Raw genomic sequence first — 25,343 nt, 5'->3', positions numbered from 1 at the left:
CAAGGGTCATGTTCTGCGTTATAGGGGAGGCCTTTGTGTGTCTTAAAAGATGGCAGTTCTTTTGATCACTTCTTAAGTTTCAAAGGTGAAAGGGGTCACTTGATCTGCTGAGGCTGTTTTGGGGAGGATTTAAAGGGTTGGCCACACAGCAGTCAGTGGCCTGCATAATAGTGTGTGTGTGTGTGTGTGTGTGTGTGTGTGTGTGTGTGTGTGTGTGTGTGTGTGTGCGCGCACGCATTTGTTTGTGTGTGTGTGTGTCCTTACCACTTGCAAGTCAGATTGACTTTCTGGCTTGCTTTCCAGTTCATAATCATGGAATGGTCCTTCTCTCTCTGTTTTTTTTTTTTTTTTTTTTTTTGCCAATATCAAAAGTCAGGTTTACACAATTTTACACACAATTCAGTCCCTCCAGGTTTTACAATTTTACGATCACAGAAATGAATGCAAAATCAAGGAAACTTTGCAATATTTGCAGGACCTTGCAATTTTTCAAAATTACCGCAGATTTTCTGCAGATTTGGGCAAAAACGTGCCATGTGATGTCATCACAATGCGCATTCAGCCAAAGTCCCCTTTGGTTTACATGTGTCGAACATGAGTACAGCTAAAAGGTCTCATTTACCAACAAACATCACCGTAAAAGACCGTACAAAACAATTTTGTGCATTTGCAATTTCGCCAATTCAAGTAGTTTTCTGTGAAAAAGCACAAAAACCTCCACATATTGCATCGCAAATTTGGAATAAAAATCAAGAATTTTTTGTGATTATTGTGGCAAAAAATGCTGTGAAATCCTGTATGGACTGACAATTAGATTTTTATGTAATTTATTAACTGTTTTACTGTAACTAAAACCAGTGCTTGTGTTTGATTCTTCTCACTGAGTCTAAGAACTATAAAAACTCTTCTTGAGATGGCTGGTTGACAATAAAATGAGCTCAAGATTGCCTTCACATTTCCAGTATGGGAGTGAGGAGTTACTTTTCAACAGCTGGGAATGAATGTTTCTCAGCTTATATTATTTGATGAACGTTGGTAATTAATTTATCATAAGGTTATACTGCATATATTACTACATCTGCCTAAAATGTGTAGGTCTTGAGAGTTAGTTATTCTGAAGTATTTTAACTCCATTAGGTTGCTTTTGGTTTGGTGAAAGGGTTTCTCGATCCCAACCTCTAAAGCTCTAATGAACCATTAGGCAAACAAAATATGTTCACTGTGTACCACTCATATCCAACTTGATCTGATTGCTTGTTCCATTTATTAGGTGTCAACAGGTTGAAGCACATGCTTTTAAAAGCTGCGGTTTTGGACTAACAGGCCTCACTGTAAAGGCTGATGACATGTGTTGGCAGATGTGCACAGCCTGTCCGTGTCAGGGAGGTTGCTGGAAACCCTATGGAACATCTGGAAAAATTAAATTATGACAGCAAAATGGTAAAACTGATTAAACAGGTGGGGTAATACTATGTTTTTAATTCCTTCTGCCTTCCTCTCTATTCATCTGCCTTCTGTAATTCTTTTTTCCTTTAAGGCCCATTTCCAGCACTCTTTTCTATTGTCCCATGCCCAGAAGGGCAATTTGCAGAGGAAAGATAAAAGGGTTTCAATAATACTATTAGGCTGAACTGCAACATTGCACTCCTGAAAGAAAAGCTTATGTAAATGATACATGACAATACATGCAGGTGTGTGTGTGTGTCCATGTGTGTGTGTGTGCGTGTGTGTGTGTGTGTGTGTGTGTGTGTGTGCACCTGTGTCACTGATATTTTACAGCACCTGCACATGTTTGTGTGTACTGAGCTGATTTCCATTCAGGCAGGTCTACACAGGTGTCTGTCAGCCGATGAGCATTACACTCCATATTGGTTCCATCTTCAATGTGAACCAACACAGGTTCCATTAACAAATTTTCAAGACTGATGGCAAATGCAGCTATACGATGTATGTACACAAGAGTTTGATAAAGCACACACATTGATTCACAGACCTGTTCACTAATGACAACAATCTTATTGAAATATAAAAAAAAAAAAAAAAAACTATTTATTTATTTATTTATTTATTTATTTACAAAATAATATAATCAGCTATGAAAAGGCCATGCCTATGAATAACTTAGCAGACAATTTGCACAATGATGACCATCAGTAATTACAGTTCTGATAAAAATGAAAAAACTAGAAACAGCATTTCAATGAAAATTCAACAGCCCATCCATCCATCCATTTTCTATACCGCTTATCCTACTGGGTTGTGAGGAACCTGGAGTCTATTGTAGAGAGCATGGGGCACAAGGCAGGGTACATCCTGAACGGGATGCCAATTCATCTCAGGGCACAATCACATACACATTCATACACTGCGGACACTTTGCACATGCCAGTAAGCCTACCGTACATGTCTTTGGACTGGGGGAGGAAACTGGAGTACCCGGAGGAATCCCCCTCAGCACGAGGAGAACAAGCAAACTCCGCACACACAGAGCCACCCCCAACCCTGGAGGTATGAGGCAAACATGCTAACCACTAAGCCAAAGGTTCAAAGGTTAACATTTTTAAATCAATGTAAATGCACAATGTATACACCCGTTTAAAAAATAACATGCTTACAATGGGTATATATGAAGCTGAGATGTCCTTCCTTGTATGTGGAAACTTTAGATTCAATAGCAGGAGAAAATAAAGCTTATAATGAATGCATTGAACAAAGAGGTTTTAAGCAGACTTCCTAGATGCCATGTGGGAACAGTATGTTATTAACATATCCATTATTCTGCAATAAATGCCCTCCAAAGGCTGGATGTATTGAAGAAATCTTGGTTGAACCTCTAACTATGCCTCCAATTCATTTGAAATGACTAAAAAGACAAGAAAGTGCTCACACTAAAGAAATTTTTGTCTCACTCATTCCATAATATAAGACAAGCATTCTTTTCATACAGAATATTTGCAGAGATAGCTATTGGCATGAAAATTGGCCCCATTATTGGATTCCACAGTATATCTATGAATTACCAGTGGCAGAATTTCCATAGCCTGGTTATTTGTAGCTAAGTAAGTATAGCTATAGTATTTATAACCTAAATATTTACAAAGATTATATGTCTTAAGAGAGGAAGTTGTCTGCCTCCAAAAGAACATAGAACATCCGGAATTTAATTCTTTACTCTCCTTTCTAACCCAGTGTGGAAAATGGCCTTTACATCTGACACAACACAGATATTGTCTAGGAGAAGGACAAGGGTGAAAGAGTGACTCAGAGTATATAGCATGGAGAAAGTCACAGAGGAAGTTCACTCAGTTTTCATGACTATTCTGAACAAATCTACACTCACTCACATTATAATCTAAGAATTTTCAGTGTAAGACATTTGGCAGCACGCTGTAGAAACTAAGTGGGGTTCTTAAGCTTAGATTTTAAACAACTTTGTAGACCTATACACAGTGTTTGGGCACAGTTCCAGCCTAAATGAAATAACTTTTACTATGCAGAAATAGTATTGCATGAATGTTGAATGGGTCTAAAAGTGAAATTTGAATATTTTTACTGGCATGCTATTGGTTTATTTTGTTCTCTTACTGTTATGTGTAATGACAGAGGCACAAGGCTCCCCTTTATCTGCTTTGCAGTAAGTTATTATCCAGTTTGGAAGCTGAGTTATCAACCATGTTTATTTTATTTAACCAAATTACAGTACAATTAATTTGATCATTCTTAACAACACCGACAACAGGAGAAGTTTTTTAAATCAGAGAAAACAGATAAAACCATTAAGAACACATGATCTGCTTGTTTATGAGGAAAGGCTACCTGGAAATGATCACATAATTCTTTTCATCTGAGGCTTATAAGTGCAAACAGACTGTGTCCTTTCTAGGATCTGGTTGTACTTACAGCAGTGTGTCTGCAATCAGACAAGGTTTACATAAGGCAGACCAGTTTTCTCTTGATCATATTAACCAGGGGCAAATACAAAAGAGTTAGGGGATGTCAGGCTTGTCTCTTTAAGGGTTATGTCACAGCGATTGCACTGTACACTACTGTACACTAATACAATTATACTAACATAAGGTTTCTGATAATGCACAAGTTAACTTGTTACCTATCTGGGCTGAAATGCAATATTTAATTTTTTTTAGTTTGATTGAAGTAAGCACTTTATTGAATATTGAAATAAGCATTACATCAGATGAGTGCTCACAGTGGCCACCATGAAGCTCATATCTGAGCCATGCCTGTCCATCTGACCTCACTGTCTGTGATGAAATGTGTTTTGTCTTTGCTTGAGTTATGTTCCTTCTCCAGTTACATGTTATCCTGTGGCATGTCCATAGGTACCTGTCAGTCATGATAGATGTGAGGCCATGGGGCATTGAAGCAGTTCTTCAGTTCTTGAAATGTGTTTTACAGGCAATCAAACAGAAGTAATCAAATCCCAGAATCTGTGCTGCCATGAAGGTTGTACCCAAGGTTCTGTAACAGAGATTTTCTGATTTTCATTTATCCTGATGAATAAGTTTAAGGCAGACTACTGGAACTCACTAAGTATACATCAAAACCCTTTTATAAATACCCTATTTGCATTGAGCTTAAATAAAGTTAAGACATCTAGGCCTGTTTTTGCAAGTTTTGGGTTCAATAGCTGGAGAACAAAAGGCCTACACTGAATAAATTGAACAAAAGAGTCTTAAGCAGGATTTGGCAAAAAGTCATGTGGAGACATTATACAGTATTATACAGTTAACACAACCATTATTCTTTTATTTATGCCTCCTAAATCTAAAAAGGCAGTTGAACAATATTTATTTTTAAAAGGTTTATTGACTAATGTGTAATATTCTCTAATGCCTTTAGCTCATTTGTTGTATCAATAAAAAAATCTTTTTTTCCTTTGTAATTGAACAGTAACATCCCAAAACAGACAACCACATGCCAAAATCAGCAAGAATCAAAACAACAAGACTTGGAATTTGATGGTCTGCAACACATTCATTCAGTAATTCAAGACAAGTCAAATTGCTGGTATCTCCGAACCTTTTGCATAAACAATTAGAAAAGGGTTAGGAAGTTATAAGGAAAAAGGTTAGCTAATTTATTTTCATTTCATCCAGTAACTAAATCTTTATAAAATTGTGAATAATATCATAGCCTTAAACTAAATGACCGGACTTCTACAGAAACTTATAATCTTCAACTTAGCATCTGTGAGCAGAGAAGTATGCAACCATATCTCTTTCAATACCGTTTCTGTTTGACAATACTAATTTGACAACAGATCTGTCCAGACCTTTAGCATGAGAGAACATGTAAGACAGACTCAGAGAAGACTTTGAAAATGGACAAAAGGAAGTAATAACACTTTTTAAAAACAGGACCACCTGCCTTGAAGTGGAAGTGAAACAGAAATAGACAAATCCTACCCCCTGGAAAGGTAAGAGGATGTTTCAAATACATCTCAGCAAGGAGTACTGCTGTTGATGTTCTTTTATTCATCATTCATGTATACATTCATCTTCAGTAATCGCTTTATCCGGGTCATGGTTGTGCTGGTTCTGGAGTCTATTCTGGGATCACAGAGTGTGAGGTGGGAACATACTCTGGATGGGATGCCAGCTCATTACAGGGCACCACACATGCTTGCATGCACACACACACACACACACACACACACACACACACACACACACACACACACACACACACACACACACACACACACTAACACACAGTCACAGCTAGGGGCAATTTATCCTATCCAATCGAACTACTAGCATGTGGTAGGTGAGAGGAAACTGGAGAACCTAGAGGAATGGGACACAGAAAGGAACATACACATTAACTCCACATAGACAATGAACCCAAACTCAGTATTGAACCAGGCCCCTGGAGCTGTGAGGTGGTGTGGGAATAAATTAAAGACACAGGAAAACACAAGGGTAACAGAGTATGTAGTTTATTGAGAATCACTATCATACACATATTCTGGGGAAGGAATAGGTATTGTAGGAGAATAATTTGTAGGTGAAAGGTCATATGATGTGTTTGTAGCAAAGCTACTAAGCTACTGTAACATCAACGGCCAAATAAGCTAGTTGATGGCGTATAAATTCACCCAGGCCTGTGAGATTGAGCAGCTGAGAGAGAGAAAGTCCAGCTGCAGGTGGGCGTTGATCAGCTGGATGGAGATCAGAGAGAAAGGACGGAAATTAGAAAAAACAGTAGTGGTAACACTTACAATATATTCACATAATACATGTACAAGCACATGAAAAGAATGTAGGAAACAGGTATCAATACATGACATGGAAAAAAACGTAAAATTGGAAAAAACACACTCATACGATGTTTTGAGAAAAACACACACACCCACACACTCACAAAAATATTCAAGAGAAACACACACACATAAACTCACAGAATGTCTAAGAAGCACCAAAAAAACCATAAACAAACTTAGAATTAGAGGAGAAATATGTGTAACATTAAGCAATAACAAAAATATATCTCATCCATAATGAAGAAGTGATGAAAATATCCAAATTGTTCAGGACAACAGGTGATAAGATGCGCACAGCCCGGTTACCGGAAGTGGGAATGGCAGTAAGGGCCTTGGAAAATGTTTAAAATACCCAAAGGAAAAACATGAAGATAAGGGGATGTCCAATGACTGAAAATGTGTTTTAAGGGGATTTCAGAACGAGAAAAGCTCGTTTTAATGGTATTTTAAAATCCAATAAGTAGTTTTTAAGGGGAATCAGAAAAAGATGTTAATAAAGCATATTGGGATTCCAAAAGAATGAGATAATTGGGCGTAACCTAAAGATAAGACTGTATAAATAGAGCATTGAATCTGTGCTTAGATTCAGATCACTTTTGGGACGTCTCACAAGGGGATCTCATGTTGTTTTTTGAACAGTAAACTGGATTTTTGCTTCTCTCTTCTGTCTTGTTCGTGGCTTCATTTTGATCAGTAAATTGAGGATTATTGTATTGACTAACTAGAGGAAATTCAGCAACTTAGTCATTTTAGATATGACATTGGCAACACTACTCGCTGTGCAACCATGCTGCCCTATTGATTGATGAAACAGATTCTGTTGATATCAATACTTCAGTCTTTAATCATAACTTAAATTGTTTCTATATCTTTAAGCTTTTTTTGGCATGCACTCTATGAGATGCAAACTCATGGCTTTTAGCTTTGTTTCAACACGTGATATAAACTGTTGTATTTTCTGCTGTCTAATGCCGTCCAATCTGTATATTCTTCACAAGTGGATACTGATATGAACAGTAGAACACATTCAGTTTGAAATGTACACTAGTGAACTAGTGTCATGTTTTCATCACACAATAAGGTCTGTTATTTGAGAAGAAAAATAAGAAATGTATCTTGACACATTGATATTTACCACTGGCAAGCGCTAGCTGAAATAATGTCTCTGTTCAGGAAATATCTTTTGGTTACAGCCCAATATAAATGTTTTCATACCTCAGGAATGCAGATTGGCCAGTGTTAATTATCTGTCATGAGTGAGAAAGTTCAGAACAGAATTTTATATAAAGTGAGACCACTACCTTTTCAAGACATATTACAGTATAGCTCTTTTGATTATCAGCCATGATGCCATATCAAGCCACATCTAGAAACCAACTGTATTTATTACATGTTAAATAGAGCACTAGGAGGAGAAACCTAACTACTAGACTACTATATGTAACATTCTATGTTCAGATCAATATTTTATTTCCTCCAAATTGGCATCCTGATACTGGATTACTTTTGGATACCTGCCATGTATAAGCTAGGAAAGCTCTGGGACAACCCACATCTCTGAATTCACCTCTGCAATGTAAAAGCAGTTTTAGATGAACGAACTACCCATGGATTCTGATGTAGAAATTTCAGGTAGTCTCTATATAGAGCCTGTATCGGTTTCTCTTAAAAATGCCACATTCTTCAGTAATCTGTGCAGTGCTGGCACATATGTTTTCAATAGTGCATGGCTTCAGAAGCATTTGGCACTGAGTTCACATACTGCCTGTACTTATGAGATCTTTGTGAGAGCTTTTGAACGTAGAATGAATGACAAGATGGTAAATAAATGCCCATTAACCAAAAACTTGTAAATGTCAACATGTCTTTCTATGCCAGCAGTAATCCAACTAGCTAAATTAAGCTCGTTCTAAAAATATGGAATAGTTTATTTGCTCTCAGTCTGGCTAATAACCTACAAGACTGCATATTAGATGCTATATACTTCAGTATTCTATCTACGAATAATGAAATGGCCTTTGCAGTCACCAGATCTTAACCCAATTAAACACCTACAGGTGCATCTAAAAAAATTTGAATATTGTGGAAAAGTTAATTTTATTCCGTAATTTAATTTAACTTTCATATATTCTAGATTCATTACACATAAAGCGAATATTTCAAGACTTTTTGTGTTTTAATCTTGATGATAATGGCTTACAGCTCAAGGAAATCAAAAATCCAGTATCTCAAAATAATAGAATAAAGAATTTATAATACAGAAATGTCACAGTGTAGCATTCCTAGTGTCAAGCCAGTCCTGAACCAGAGACAACATCAAAAGCGTCTTACTTGGGCTAAGGAGAAAAAGAACTGGACCATTGCTCAGTGGTCCAAAGTCCTCTTTTCAGAAGTAAAGTAAATTTTGCATTTCATTTGGAAATCAAGGTCTCAGAGTCTGGAGGAAGAGTGGAGAGACACAGAATCCAAGTTGCTTGAAGTCCAGTGTGAAGTTTCCACAGTCAGTGATGATTTGGGGTGCCATGGCATCTGCTGGTGTTGGTCCACTGTGTTTTCTCAAGTAGAGAGTCAATGCAGCGTCTATCAGGAGATTTTAGAGCACTTCATGCTTCCATCTGCTGACAAGCTTTATGGATTTTCTTTTCCAGCAGGACTTGGCACCTGCCCACAGTGCCAAAACTACTAGTAACTGGTTTGCTGACCATGGTATTACTGTGCTTGATTGGCAAGCCAACTCGCCTGACATGAACCCCATAGAGAATCTAGGAGAGACACGAGACCAAACAATACAGACGAGCTGAAGGCTTCTATCAAAGAAACCTGGGCTTCCATAACACCTCAGCAATGCCACAGGCTGATTGCCTCCATGCCACACCGCATTGATGCAGTAATTCGTGCAAAAGGAGTACCAAGTACTGAGTGCACAAATTAACATACTTCTCATAAGGTCGACATTTCTATTCTAATATTTTGAGATACTGGATTTTTGATTTACATGAGCTGTAAGCCGTAATAATCAACATTAAAACAAAATAAAGGCTTGAAATATTTCACTTTATGTGTAATGAATCTAGAATATATGAAAGTTCAACTTTTTTAATTAAATTATGGGGACGGGGGGGGGGGGGGGGGGGGATTTTCCATGACATCCATCCATCCATCCATGCTCTACCGCTTACTCCTTCTTCAGGGTCATGGGGGAACCTGGAGCCTATCCCAGGGAGCATCGGGCACAAGGCAGGGTACACCCTGGACAAGGTGCCAGTCCATTGCAGGGCACAATCACATACACACCCATTCATACACTACAGACACTTTAGAGACGCCAATCAGCCTACCATGCATGTCTTTGGACTGGGGGAGGAAACCGGAGTACCCAGAGGAAACCCCCGCAGCAAGGGGGGAACATGCAAACTCCGCACACACATGGCCCTGGCGGGAATCGAACCCCGGAGGTGTGAGGCGAACGTGCTAACCACTAAGCTACTGTGCACCCATTTTCCATGATATTTAAATATTACATTTTTTTTTAGATGCATCTGTATGGGAAATTTTGGAAAGATGTGTTAGATCAGGGGTTCCCAAACTTTTCCTTTTCTGACAAACTTTTGGTTGTCAGAGTGAGAAAGAAAAAATCATGTATTTATTTATTTTTCACACCAAATTGTTGAGGGCCCCCGGGCGCCCCCTGGCGGCTCCCACTTTAAAAACCACTGTGTTAGATACATCACCAATTAATGGAATATCTTTTGGAAGAATTGTGTACAGTTCCAGAGACTTGTAGAATCTATGCCAAGATACACTGAAGCTATTTTGGAGGCTTGCAAAACAGTCCAACACTTTACTAAACACTTCATGTTGTTTTTTCCCCTTTAATTTGTCACCTGTCTTTGTTTCTAAAGTGACTAGCAACTTCTATGAAGGCCTGCAGCACAGCAACAAAATTTGCGAGGACTGGAGTCATGAATGGAATGCTAGTAACTGCTATTATCCGTTTGTCTATGTAATTTAGGTCTTGGGCTCATTATTTCAAGAAGCAAACATCTGCACTGTTTATGGTTTTCCATCAACAGCTGAGAGGTTATACACGAGACAGGCTAAATAACCCTCGTTAGAATTCCTATGCATTTTGCGTGAGACAGAGTTGGATAATGAGAACAATAACAATTTGGCGGGCACTAGGACCTGGGGCATGTCCTTCCCAGAGGAGGCACTCAGACAGAGACTCCTTACTCTAACTTTCACAGCAATCTGTTTCTCAGCCTCTACATATCTGAGTGGCACTAGATGACAGAAGTATTTGGTTTTCCTGATCTGGAATTTGGGATTAACTGACAGAATAAAGTTTGGAATTTGCGAACTTCAGAACACTGGAATGTCAACAGCTTTCATACAACACTTTGGAAACTGTCAGAAGGGGACTGACAAGAACTACTGAATACTGGAAGAAAGAAGTTTGAGGTTTGAGCCACTGTTTTTCCCATTAACTTTACACTCTAAAGATCACAGGTTATCCATGTTATGTTGTTGCTTAAATCAAACATTGCTTCTTATGAGTTTGTAAGTGTTCATTTGTTGTGATATATTTTATTATAGTTTCTTTTTCTTAAAGGATTTGACTGTAGTCAATAATTCTCTAATAATTCAACCCATTTTTGCATGTACTATTATTAAATACCAGTTTTTGGTGGAAAATATTTGGATCCGGCTTCTTTTCCACATGAACTTTTTCCACCTGATTTTTTCTCTTTTTTCATTGAGATTGTGTTAAACTTTGACGTTACCTGCAGTAGTATTCAACATAAATCAACCCTCTCAACTGCTCATTTGATTTTAGGGGGTATAAAATATTTATCCTTGCCTTCAAAACTTTTGGCACACACACACACACACACACACACACACACACACACACACACACACTATACACATGACTCATATTACCTCAGGTCATATAGTAGAAAAGATTTGAGATTGGCAGCAGGAGAAATCTGCTGCTTTTATCTCCCATATGATCATACTTCAGGCAGAATGTCATCTCATCGCTAGTCATCATCACCATCCTTTATAACATGGTCAATTTCGTCTCAGTTACGCCTCTGTCACGCCTCAATCACTCATTATCCATTTATGAATACGAGCCATTACATCTCATTACATTCCTGGTGCACACATGCAAACAATGGAGTGGAGCTTCAGTATGCAGACATATTGTTGGCATGTTAACCAAGACCATTTGTACAGTTATTGAATGCCCAGGTTTCTGGATTCTTTCATGGAGAAAGAAATGGAAAAATTAACAGTTGTGTTATGAAATGATTATTTGGTATTTGTAAAAAGGAACTTAGACTTTGGGAGACACAACAGCAGGTTCTTTTGCTAATGCAAACATATCTTAAGGTTTGACCCGGTGTTTAGTTAAGGTGATGTCTCTGCTTATCTCAGTGGCGCACAGGTCAAATATTTTCCAGACATTTAATAAATTCCCATTGACTCATGTGTACACTGCACGGCATTTAATAGACTTTTACACTCAACTCAAAAGTTCATTAAACTGACATATTTGAAATTGTTCATGTTTAAATTAAACATTAAATAAAACTTAGTGCATATCTAGAAGCCGGTGCCCTTGAGCTGCTAATTTTACATCAGTAAAGGTTCTAAATCCTCCACACACCCTGACACACTTAAAACAGCATTCAGTAACTCATGAACAGGTATCTTTTAGTATCCCTAATCCGTCTCAACCATTTTGCAGAGTTATTACAACAACAGCCTTGAGAGGATTTGCTGTGCTGACCCCATGGGTTCACCCTACGGAGCTGGGGATTACTCAAGGGATAACAAGAAAAACTGGAGAAAAGAATTGTGTGACCCAGAAGCCACACTAAGAAAATAAACACTCTGCCCAAGACTAAGAGTCAATTACCAAGGTTCAGACTAAATAGAATGTAATGTCAGTGTACATATACATTACAGCAAAATAATTTTTTCACATATCCCAGCTTGTTAGGAAGCTTGGGTCAGTCATGAGACAACATCTCTGGAGCAGATAGGGTCAAGAGCCTTGCTCAAGGGTCCAGCAGTGGTAGCTTGGCAGTATTGGGGCTTGAACCCCCAACTTTCTGATCATTATCCCAGAGCCCTAACCGTTGAGCCACTACTGCCGGCATATTAATTACTTCCAAGAGCACTTGAAATACAATTGTTGTCACTAAAATGTGGCGAGGAAAAAACACCCCTTGTTTACTTTATGACAAATTGAGAGGCATATGCCAAATTGAGTACATGTGCACCAATGCCAAGCTATTGATGCACTGATGTATAACACAGTAGAGTAAATTCTGCCTCATGTTCTGTTTGAAGATACAGAATAATGTGCCAACACGTGGCTTCAATTCCAAAGCTATCCAATAAATATGGCCCTGAATGTATGCACTCTGTCCCCTGTGCAGCTGTAAATCAGAATTTTGATATAAACTGTCTGGAATATTTACCATTTTCCCTCTGAAATAAGTTCAAGAGATGCAGGTGTTTCCCCATGAGAACCTCTCTCACACATCCTTTTTCCGCTGTTCTGTAAACTGTTAGAATATGTTAGAGGCCTTTATCTAAGACTTGGGTTATAGCCAAAAGTCTACTTTTTCTGTTTTCTGCAGTTCTGGGCAGTTTCCCCCTCATTCCAGTACCTAATAAGAGTGATCTCTTAACATTATTGTCAAAGCATGTCAAAGAGCTTGGTATTGATTCCTACCTTGCTAGTTATCTGATGCTCCCTTTCATATGAATGATATTTTTCCACATATCGTATCAAAAGGTTGGTAATATCAATATTCAATAGGTGTCATGTATTGAAGTTTGTGTATTTAACTAGTAATCTGTAATGTCACCAATAGAAAAGTTTGTGTTATCAGTTTACATGAGCATCTAATATATGAAAGCATTAGCAGTATATTAACAGATGCCAGAATTGTATTGTATTTCCTTATATTTATATATTATATAACCCTAATCAATACCCGTGAATATAAAACAGCGCACACCAGGTTTAAGTTGTGTGTATTAGTTGTAGATAAACCATCACCTCTATAGTTGTGTGTAGGAATGATTTATGCATGTGATTTTAAACTTTACAACTAATTTCAATATTTAGAGGAGCCAAAGACAATTGTGTACAGCTGCTATGAAGTATAATGTAAATCTGAACATCTGGTACAAAGTAGTATGGGGAAAACAACAGTGCCTGAGGACACTTGTTTGCTAATGGTGTAGTATGATGACTTGATTGTAGGCAGCTAAGCCCTAAAATTCATTGCCTCTTTTGGTACCCCATCTGGAAGCTTAGGCAGAAATTGAGCAAAGCTGAGGACACATTCCAGCCCTGTGAAGCAAAACACTTCATAACATTCTCATGGTGGTATCTGCCTTAGTGGGTCAAGTAAAACTGAACCTGGCTTACAGTGTTTTCCTCATTGCTGCTGCTAATCAGACAATCCATTCACATCCAGAAAAATGACTAAATTTGGAAAAACTGTGGTGGTTCTATAGCTGATTTCAGTCTCATAGCAGACTTTTCAGTGGATAGAACAAGTTTTGTTTTCTCCAGTAGGTCACAAAAATTCGACTAAAAGTCAGGAGGTCTGTTTCGTCGAGTGTATGTTCTTGTAGTGACATCTAAAACGTGCACTGGTTCCTAAACACATACAAGTGAACTGTGCTGATATTGAATGCAGCGGGCATAATTTATGATCTCTGTCTGACGGAGCATCAAGTTCCTCCGCATGTTCCTCAGCATGGAGAATGTTTTCAGGCCTCAGAGAATGAAAATGTTGGCACGGATATTCCTAAGGGAATAACAATGTCATCCACAGCCTTTCTGTTTAAGCTGGCTTGTAATGTCACAGTTCACCTTCCAGAAATTCTGAAACAGTGTTATTGTTTTGTTTTGCCAGAGGGTTTTGTACAAGGTAACAGCTTTTAGAGGAGGATTCTTAAAAATGAAATTAAGTGATGTCGTGGCCTGATGCCTGGATTTCACAATGGATGGATTTTCCGAGCTGGACTATCTAAAGTAATGTTTCTCGTAATTTGTGACAATGTACATGTGACTCTTTTTGTCTTCCAAACATGCATGTATTATTTTAATGCAAATCCACTTTGGTGCAAAAGTTCTGGCTCCAGTGTGGTATTGTAAATCTGAAGGGTTAAAAGACATTGACACAGACTTTGAATACTGCCAAGAATACATTTTCCGTAGTCGGCAGAAAACATTTGGAAGCTCTGATTTCTTACGTAGGAGGCCTATCACTAGGACTAATGTTTAAATCTTGATGATGTCTTGGACATTCATGGCTAGAGGTCCAAGACATTTCTTTCTGGGTGGGAACAATGGTTTACTTCTCATCTCTATTAATCTACATTGGTACTGGTTATTTCTGTATATCTGCCAGCTCATGCACACAATTTTTCAGTCACGCTTTTTTCACGTGTGTTTGTCTGCCTTTGGATATGTTAAGAGAAGTTGAAAAGATATGGTGTTTAGCTTCATTTGTCTCCAAGCAAGGATATTCTTCATTTCACTTTTCCAGTTTGATTGGTGCTGTGCAAAAGGAGGGAAATACAAGGCATGGTTGGAAATTAGGACTCATGACTATCACTGGATTAATAATTGGGCAGAGAAAAATTGTGCTATTTTGCATTTTAAATGTAAATAATTACTAATCCTACTTTAAATGTTTCAGAACATATTTTAAGCCCATGTTGTAGGTAGACCATCTACAACCAGAGTTGCATGCTGTGTGATTATATACAATATAAGAACAGGCATAAAGCCCCAAAACAAGAATGCCGATAGGTAGACATGGCTGTATTTAACACTTAAAAACAGAAATTACAGCGCTATGTTATTAACACCTGTACTGACCTGCACTGCAGGAGAAAGTGTGTGTCTGTTTGATAATGCGACTCTGTTCACATTAAATAATATGACATTTCCGCAATTACTTGCAGTGCTAGCATAGCAAGGTTCTGTTAGAGTGAGAAAGCTTTCCTTAGGCAAAAGGACATGACCTAATACACTTGTTAATACAGAGAGAATCTTTGGCCACTAAACATCTGGATTTGGATGAACAATCCTGCTACATTCCTTAATTTGATTGTTAATTCTACCTGGATTTTCTGATTCCGGTGATCAGGTCCAACACATCTGGTTTGAATCTTCACACCCTGACAGATAGCCATCCTGTTTTCAGGAGTCCTTGTATTTATAGCTACCATTTCCTAATAGATTCCTTGTTGTAATAGAGCTTTTAGAAAGGCTGTCATGGAAATAGAAAAGTTGACAGTTGGTCTCAATTGCATGCGATTATCCTCTGTAGACGCAAAACAATGGCCAAGGGGCAAAATGGTTGTCTTAATTCCCAGATTCCTAGCAAGCTGTAGCTAGCTGGCAGACGAAGCAAAGTTTCCTTTAAAGCACATGGCCTGAAGCCCCAATCTTTTTGGAATGCCTTTTTGTCTTGAAATGCTTCTTTATGAATTTAGACATAATTATTACAGGCTTACATGTCTACGAACAATTTCCCAGAATTCTCTTGTAATCAATATATTATTATAATGAAGCTTTATGCAGACAATATACCTTAATAAGATATAGATCTGAATGCCGCAATGTACAGAATTCATGATGTGTAATAGAATTACTCGCTCATTTCTTTCCAGTTTCATATATAGTCTCTTTCTCTGTACTGTACTGCGCTGCAGCTTTTACTACCTATATATGTCTGTTATTGGAGTTCACCACAGTACACCTCTTATCTTGCATTTTTCTTCAAATATGCATAATGTTACATAACAGACACATGACTGAACTTTAACAGAATCCCAAGTGTGAGATCCAGTAGTTTTATCATTTTAATTGAAAGGTACATGTATACTGAGGAAGCTGTCTGCATAGACCCCTGTCTTGTTATTATGGCTGGTCCCAAGTGAACGACACAGTCTATGGTCTCAGTGGAAACTCAATGATTATCTAAAACAGCTACATGTTTGATAGTGGTTTGAGGCTATACTTAACATTTGTGAGGCATGAAATAATTGTGAATGTTTGCATTTTGCTGAGGTAAAGTCTCTGAGGTACACCTTAATCATCAAGTCAAAAGTTAGAGAGCCTCGGTTTTATTATTTCTGGAAGTACACATTTCCTGTTCCCCTTGTTGGAAATTATTTTCAATATGTATTTCATTATAGTTATTGATTATCTTATTAATTGAAATCTGCAACATTCAAATTTATTTTAAATTAACATTTATCCTTACTTATGTTGAGAGAGGAAATTGTTTCCTGCCAATGAGTAGAATTGTATCTCTTTTTTCTTCTTCTTCTTCTTTCTTTTTTTAATTCAGTTGTACTGTATTTGCAGTATGTTAATACACACTAATTACAAATTCTGCTATGTTACTATCACAAAAAAATTCTAAGTGCTTTTCGACTGAATTTGGAACATATGGATATTCAGACCATTTTCTGCCTACCACACTGAATCAGTGTCTAACCAGATTTGCCTGTTACCAGACCTGCAGCAATGCAGACCACACACAGACATGCAGACAGACGCACAACACCTCTGACCCGTCTATCTGACAGGGGAAGTGGTCCTGCACATTCCAAAATGACAAGCCTTCCCATGGCAGAGGTGATGGTAGTTTATCGCTTTTCCACTTTTGGAGATGTGACACAGGTGTGTGAGGAAAACTGCACACTACTTTAAAACCTTTCTGGCGCCAGTTGAACTGATATAATACTTGCCACTTGATGTAGTCAGACATGTGCCATGCAATAGAAAGAAACTACACCATAGGGGAGGAGAGCTACATCTTTAGATTTTATGACTATAGGACTGGAATAATGGATTAATGGAGTAAGTCTCTTAGTGGATACTGCACCCTAAACTGATCTATGTTTATTTCTAAGATTTTTTTTAACTCTCCCTAAGATCTTGAATATATAGAAATGTCAGGAAAGGGCAGATTGAAATTTAACTCCATGCCCCCATGTCTTATTAAAAATGCTTTCCACATGAATAATTGTGTGTGCAGGTCATAGATGTGGATGTACTGTATGTATGTATAAGTGTATGATTTTAAACTTGCGTTATTTTTTTATTTTTTTTTACACAAACAATAATTAATAGATGCAATAAGGAGGGAGCTGAAGCTTCAGTCAATTTCAGTTTAAAAGTCATCGTGCCAAGTGGTTTATGCAATGCTAGATAAGCTGCATAATTATTTGTGATGTACTTGTTGTAGCAGTCCTAGCAGTTTCTAGTGATTTTTTACCATTATTTTAGCTTCATGAAACAAAAAAGTATGCATTCTTTCAGCTCTACTTTTCACCACACAAGGGTAAACAGTCGCCACCCTTATGGAATAAAGCTTAGCATCTTGCAAGTCTATTAATAGAAGATGGCATATAGTGTGTGAGATTTTGAATAAATATTGTAGTTAATAATACTGAATGTGTTTTGTGAAGGTCCGTGCTGGGTGCCGTAGGCTGCCGGATGAGAGCCAACACAAAGCCACGATTTATCCATGTGTTTTTCACACAAGAATGCTCATGGAGGGTTTTCCTTCAGGCGGTGGCTTTCGCAGGCCTATGATTGCAGATAAGAATGTGTATGTGTGTGAGTGTGTGGTTGTGTGTGTGTGTGGCTGCAACTGAAGGGGTTCACATTTCCCTTTTGAAAGGTGTGACAGTGGGAAACTGTGGAACTGTTACCATATGAAAATGGGCTGTGGTTTTAGAGGGCGATTATTGAATCCTCTTGGATTTACGTGTCGCCAGGACCATTGGTGGCCCTGCTAGACAGAATGCTTTCACTAGATTTAACTAGACTCCATTCCAGCTAATGAGTGCTAGGTCAGCACCTAAGGTTTTCCTAGTCCAACTCAGCAAAGCCACAAATGCAGACACACACAAATAAGCTACCTTATATTAACGATGGAATGAAAAACCACCGTTCATACTCTGCATATGTGGCATTAGACTTATAAGACTGTGTGTGGTGATGGTGTGTATTTGTGCTAGTTTTTGTTTGCTTGTGTGTCACTACAGAGTTTTATGAGGGCGAGGTGTGTTTCAAACGACTACAGCAATTTTGTGTTATTTGGGTAGTGATTCTTTTCGCCAAATATTTCAAAATTCATTCAGGTGTTATGAGTGTCAAAGAAGAAATATTAGAGAAATATTTGTAATATACTGAAAATTTGAAAATTTTCCCTGCCATGTGCCCAGTGTTCCTGTGATAGGCTCTGGATGCACAATGACCCTGAGCTGCATAATGTGATTAATGAAAATGAATAAATAAATGAAAAGTGGAGAATTTTGTTCTGTGAAATATTTTTAGAATTACTCAATTATTTAGCTAATTGGGCTTATTGTCATTCAGAAGCAGAGAGCTTGTAGGAGCTAATGACTTGACACTGGCCGCTCAGACCATGATGAATCCCCAGTATTCCCCCTGAGGTCAGACAGGGAAGACGAGTTCACCTGGACACGTCTCACAGGTAAACACAGTCCGCACCTGAATGTCTCTTCACTAGTGGTTTACTTCTAGTACATTTTTCTTTACTGAAAGGTTCAAGGGAATGCAAAAAAGTGCTTTTCTGTTGAAGTGCGAATTTCCTGGGTAACATACTTTACATATATCTTTCAGTTATACAGTGCCCTCCACTAATATTGGCACCCTTGGTAAATATGAGCAAAGAAGGCTGTGAAAAATTGTTTTTATTGTTTAACCTTTTGATCTTTTGTTTAAAAAAAAAATCACAAACATACTCTGTTCTCATGGATATCAAACAATTGCAAACACAACACAGGTTTATCCAAAAGCAGTTATCTTTCTTAACTATATGTGTGCAACAATTATTGGCACCCCTATGAATTCATATGAGAAACATATATTTGAAGTATATTCCCATATATTTAAATTTCTGTCTTATACCTGGGTGACTAGGAACAGAAAATTGTTCAACCATGACTTGCTGGGGTTTCACAGGGGTATAAATATGAGGTAACACATAGGTCAAATTCCCTTAGTCATTCATAACAATGTGGAAGACCAAGGAATATAGCTGTGATGTGCGCCAAAAGGTTGTTGAGCTTCACAAAATGGGAAGTGGCTATAAGAAAATAGCACAACATTGAAATTGCCCATTCAGGGCAATAATTAAGAAGTTCTAGTCAACTGGAAAGGTTATGAATCAATCTGGAATTGGACGTGTGTCTAAAGTCTCCAAAACTACAATCTGAAGTCACCTACATCACCACAAGTTGTTTGGAAGGGTTTCAAGAAAAAAGCCTCTACTCTCATCCAAAAACAAACTCAAGCGTCTTCAGTTTGTCAGACACTACTGGAACTTCAAATGGGATTGGGTTCTATAAACAGATGAAACCAAATAGAGCTTTTTGGCAAGACACCAGAGGTGGTTTTGACGCACACAGAGAGGTAGCCATATGGAAAAGTACCTCATGGCCATGGTTAAATATGGTGGTGGCTCTTTAATGTTTTGGGACTGTTTTTCTGCCAGAGGACCTGGACATTTTGTTAGGATACATGACATCATGGACTCCATCAAATATCAACAGATATTAAATGAAAACCTGACTGCCTCTGCCACAAAGCTTAAAATGGGCCGTGGTTGGAACTTCCAGCAGGACAATGATCCAAAACATACATCAAAATCAATACAAAAATGGTTTACTGACCACAAAATCAAGGTCCTGCCATGACCATCCCAGTTCCCTGACTTAAAGCCATAGAAAACCTGTGGGGTGAACTGAAGAGGAGAGTCCACCAGCGTGGACCTGAAATTTGAAGGATCTGGAGAGATTCTGTATGGAGGAATGATCTCAGACCCCTCGTCATGTATTCTCCAACCTCATCAGGCATTATAGGAGAAGACCCAGAGCTGTTATCTCGGCAAATGAAGGTAGCACAATTGAGTAAAAGGGTGCCAATAACTGTTGCACACCTACAGTTAACAAAGCTATTTTTTTGATAAACCCGTGTTGTTTGCAATTGTTTGATATCCATGAGAGCAAAATATTTTTGTGAAATTTTTAAACAAAAGATCAAAAGGTTAAACAATAAAGACAATTTTTCACAGCCTTCTTTGCTCATATTTACCAGGGGTGCCAATATTAGTGGAGAACTCTGTAGATGCAATGAAGAATAAGACCTATTCTGTCAACTTTTTTCATGAACGCTATAAGGCAAATACAGAAATGTGGTATGGGATGATAACCATCCGACTTAATATCAATGTTTTTGGTATATAACATGATTAAAGGGAAAATGCTTGAATTTTTTTTAAACTGTCTGTTTTTAGGGGATTGCTCTTAGCCTTTTTTAATAATGTAAGATGAAGTTAAAAATACAGCGAGTAGACACAGCCCTGTTTTAGAAATCCTTAGTAATTCATAGGCTGCGTCACACCTGGTTATAACCTTTTGTGACATTTTCTTAAACAGCAGGGTAGACTGACTACAGTCTGTGCTGTAAATGAAAACCATCTCATTTTTCTACATATTGTTTCTTTTATCTAAAATCAAACCTATACCTAGACTAAATCTTTCATATTTTCTACAATACATGTTTAAAGATGAGGTGAACATACCACTGATAAGCCTGTAAACAAACCTACAGTGTAAATGAAATCTATAATGTAAGTGATATCTATTAAAAATCTAATATATCTATTAAAATAATCTAATATAAATGATGATTTATATTCTGTTTATATTTACCTGCTCTAGTATATTTTTCATCCTCTTATTTGAAAAGACCCGTTCATTAAATATGAGTTAACTAAACTGAGGTGCTTCTGACATTGACATTTATCATAAATACCGGTGTAACGCTGTGCTGATCATTGTACACATTTGTCTGTACACAAAACTCTATCATCCTGATAAATAACAAATAATGTAATTAGTAATAGACAGATCAGTGATCACATTAAATATGTGTTTAATCACAAGTTTAAGAAGGAACAAGAAGCTATTCTCTGGAATAACTCCTATGTAACTACTTAACAGTGCCTTATTCTCATAAACAGTTATACTAGTATGCAGTAACACCTGTAATAATTACAGTGTTTCTAACACACTTTTATTTTAATTGTGGTCATATTTCCCTCCAGGTCCTGGTGTGCCCATGCGGTGGTCCATGTTAGCTCTGCTGCTCCTGTTCTGCAGCCACAATTTGGCACTGCGCGCGGGTGATATCTGCCCACAGGACAGCAACCATGAGCAGACAGCTGACCCTACGCCCACTGTGGACCCCAAACTCTTCAACAAGAGGCGCTACCGGTCGCCTCGTGTGTTTTTCAGCGAACAGCCACCTGACTCAGAGCCGGAAGAACACCAGGGATCAAAGAACAGGACGAAGAGGCGGGCAGGACAGCCACAGAATCGTGGTGTGTACTCAGTGTGTGAGAGCATCAGCTTCTGGGTGGGCAATAAAACAAAAGCAACAGACATCTCAGGCAACGAGGTAACCGTGCTGCCTGATGTCAACATCAATGACGTCAAGAAAAAGCAGTACTTCTTTGAAACAGTGTGCAGCGGGGCCAGAACTGGGGGCTCTGGCTGTCTGGGAATTGATGTGCGCCACTGGAACTCATACTGCACCAACTCCCACACATTTGTGAGAGCATTGACTTCTTTTAAGAACCTGGTGGCTTGGAGACTTATTAGGATCAACGTAGCCTGTGTGTGTGTGCTCAGCCGCAAGTCGTGGAGACAATGACAGTCTTTTAAGTCTGTCATATAAAGTTTGACTTGTATGTTGGTCATTATATGCCTGATATTCCAACCCAATAGCAATAAAATAATTTTTAAAAAAAACATAGAATGCAATCATCAATAAAAAGTTTATGAACAAGGCATTCATTTGATATGCCTTATTACTATCAATCATGCTATGGCCTTATGAGAGTCTATATCAAGCCATATGGTGAAATCTGTAGCAGAACATTAGTATCCTATTATTTTTCAAGATGGACATGCTTAGTTTTCTTTGCTGACTACAGAGATTACAGAGAATGAAAATGCTTGTTTATGATGACTGCATATGTTATGCATATTTTGTTATTGTTATTGCGATTGTTATTTATTAAATCTGGAGCAATAATATTTTTCAGTGTATTGCGGACTTAGCAATGAGATTTATTAAATCTGAGACTGAGTTACAGTTCTATGCTTATTGGATGAAAAATATTATTATGTTATAATACTACAGCACAGGTGCAGTTAAGGATTATTTTCAAATATTTTCCTCATTTATTGGCAGAGTTTGAAAAAGAAAAAGAAAAAAGCCTCTGACCTGTGGACCTATTCATGGCACCATGTGTGGGGCACATTTCAAAAAATGTCTGGTGTGTGCTTTATGCTGCCTCAAAATATGACCAACACATGTTAAGCGACTCTACAGGAGAGAAAATTAAACTTAGTTTGAGGGAATCAGTATGGTCAGATCTGCCTTGCACCCTGCTCCAGATGGTATATTCAAGCATGAGGGAAGAACACATGGAGATTTATTGAAATTTTAAAAATGTTCCACGGCTCAGTAGAGCTAACAAAGAGGCTCAGGAACGAGCTGACCTGCCAAATCAAGCTGTCTAGGATATATATATATATATATATATATATATATATATATATATATATATATATATATATATATATATTAATCTAAAGACATTCCAGACATCAAAAACAGCATCATTCCAACAAGCCATATTGGTTTGTTTTGGCAGTTTGTAAAAAAACATAAAAATAAATAAATCTGATCTTTGTTTTGGTATGTCCTCTGCCATGTTGAAATGCTCAGGGAGACAGTATGTCAAAAGTCAGGACCATGGGCTAATGATGAGGTCACGCCTGAGGACCAGGAATCCTACTACTTAGATATCTAATGTCAAAGATCATAGATCATTTTTACTCAGAGACACAACTGTTTATTATTAATGACATACTTTGTCAACTCTTGTTTGTGTTGCGTGATTGGCAGGGTCATGCCATGGGCCAAGGATACCATGATATTTTAAACAAAGTCTTCCACCATGCACACGTAGGCCTTCACTTTCACACAAACACTCTCTCTCTCTCTCTCTCTCTCTCTCTCTCTCTCTCTCTCTCTCTCTCTCTAAATATATATATATATATATATATATAATATAAAATCAACCAATAGTCAGCCTGGAAGAGATCGGCTGGGCATGCTGCTTCAACCCCATATCTCATTCTCTTTGATGGCAGCATGAATAATATTCTTTGATGAATGAGCAGTAGGCACAGGATTTCCTGTTCTTTTGTCACCATGCATTACAGATCAAAACAGTACTAATCACAGTCTTACTGGGGGATGAGGGGTGTGTGAGATTATGCAAGATCCTCCAGTGACTTGATTAGCAATGTCATTTCTTTATTCATATTTACTTCAAGAAAATAAACTTAGATGTAATTATAGAACAAGGGAAAATATAAAGATTAATGAGATTAATATGATTTGATGATTCAGTTATAATCAAGTGAGTCTATCAGGGTAAGAGTAGAGATACACAATATATTAGAACGTCCTAGCATAACAAACCTAGACTGCTCACATGAAACTCTAGAAATGGAAAGCCAGTGTAAATATATTAAAGGCACAGCATCGCCCCCTAACGCTGCTTCAGCACATTTGCATGTTAAATGGAAATTTATGTCCACAAAAGCCACACTGTGGGTTAGAATAGATGAATATACATGGTATTTTACTTCTATGTGAACTCAAATATAGAATGTATAAAAGCCAACATCAACACAGTACATGTGAAATTGTTATAGATATACAGTGTGTGTGTGTGTGTGTGTGTGTGTGTGTGTGTGTGTGTGTCACACATACAAAGCAAAACAAATATGCCTTCAAAAATAATGAAATGTAGTGTTTCTATTTATGAAAACTTCTGAAAAAAGAGAAAAATTGAATGAAATCATAATTTCTCTTTTCAACTTTTAAAATCAGATCTCTAGGGTACACTGTTGTGCAATTTTCTTACAAATTTTCTGACTCTACAGCAAAAAATCCAAGAAAGCTTTGATGAATATTTTTATTACAAACCTGAAAAATTCTCTGATATTTAAGTTTCTGAATGAAAAATCTATGTTTTTTCTTATTTCTTTACTGACACATTAATGATGAAGGCATTATATATACACTGCCCTCCACTAATATTGGCACCCTTGGTAAATATGAGCAAGACGGCTGTGAAAAATTGTCTTTATTGTTTAACCTTTTGATATATATATATATATATATATATATATATATATATATATATATATATATATATATATATATATATATATATATATATATATATATTTTAAGCACAACAGCAGTCTGCTTTCATGGATATCAAACAATTGCAATTAAAACACAGGTTTCTAAAAAAAATTATATATATTTTTGTTAAATATAGATGTGCTACAATTATTGGTGCCCTTTTAGTCAATACTTTGTGCTATGTCCTTTTGCCAAGATAACAGTTTTGAGTCTTCTCCTATAATGCCTGATGAGGTTGAAGAATACATGGCAAGGGTTCTGAGACCATTCCTCCATATAGAATCTCTCCAGATCCTTCAAATTCCGATGTCCACGCTGGTGGACTCTCCTCTTCAGTTCACCCCATAGGTTTTCTATGGGTTTCAAGTCAGGGTACTGGGATGGCATGGCAGGACTGTGGGGATGAGGTACTTTTCCATATGGCTACCTCTCTGTGTGCACCAAAACCAGTTCCAGTAGTGTCTAGCAACCTGAAGACGTTTGAGGTTTTTGGATGAGAGTAGAGGCTTTTTTCTTGAAACCCTTCCAAACAACTTGTGGCGATGTAGGTGAATTCGGATTGTAGCTTTGGAGACTTTCTGACTGCAAGATGCAACTAACTTCTGCAATTCTCATTAGAGATTTTTTGGCCACTCGAACCATCCTCTTCACAGTGCGTTGAAACAATATAGA

General features: G+C 37.6%; 1 protein-coding gene across 2 annotated transcripts; it reads left to right on the top strand.

Annotated features, from left to right (window-relative positions):
- Window positions 1-10,484: 10,484 nt before the first annotated feature.
- ngfb (nerve growth factor b (beta polypeptide)) lies at window positions 10,485-22,535 on the top strand. Of its 2 annotated transcripts, none has more exons than XM_017479221.3 (3): window positions 10,485-10,744; window positions 18,732-18,846; window positions 21,484-22,535. In XM_017479221.3, the coding sequence occupies exon 3, from the start codon at window positions 21,498-21,500 to the stop codon at window positions 22,089-22,091; it is 594 nt and encodes a 197-aa protein (XP_017334710.1). In that variant the 5' UTR covers window positions 10,485-10,744; window positions 18,732-18,846; window positions 21,484-21,497; the 3' UTR covers window positions 22,092-22,535. The 2 variants fall into 2 exon arrangements, with proteins under 2 accessions (XP_017334710.1, XP_017334709.1); XM_017479220.3 differs by having other exon boundaries at window positions 18,729-18,846.
- The last annotated feature ends 2,808 nt before the right edge of the window (window positions 22,536-25,343 follow it).

The sequence above is a fragment of the Ictalurus punctatus genome, chromosome 11, assembly GCF_001660625.3.
Source record: "Ictalurus punctatus breed USDA103 chromosome 11, Coco_2.0, whole genome shotgun sequence".
Taxonomy (NCBI): Eukaryota; Metazoa; Chordata; class Actinopteri; order Siluriformes; family Ictaluridae; genus Ictalurus; species Ictalurus punctatus.
Note: the sequence above shows the minus strand (reverse complement) of the source record. Positions and strands in the feature narration are given on the sequence as shown.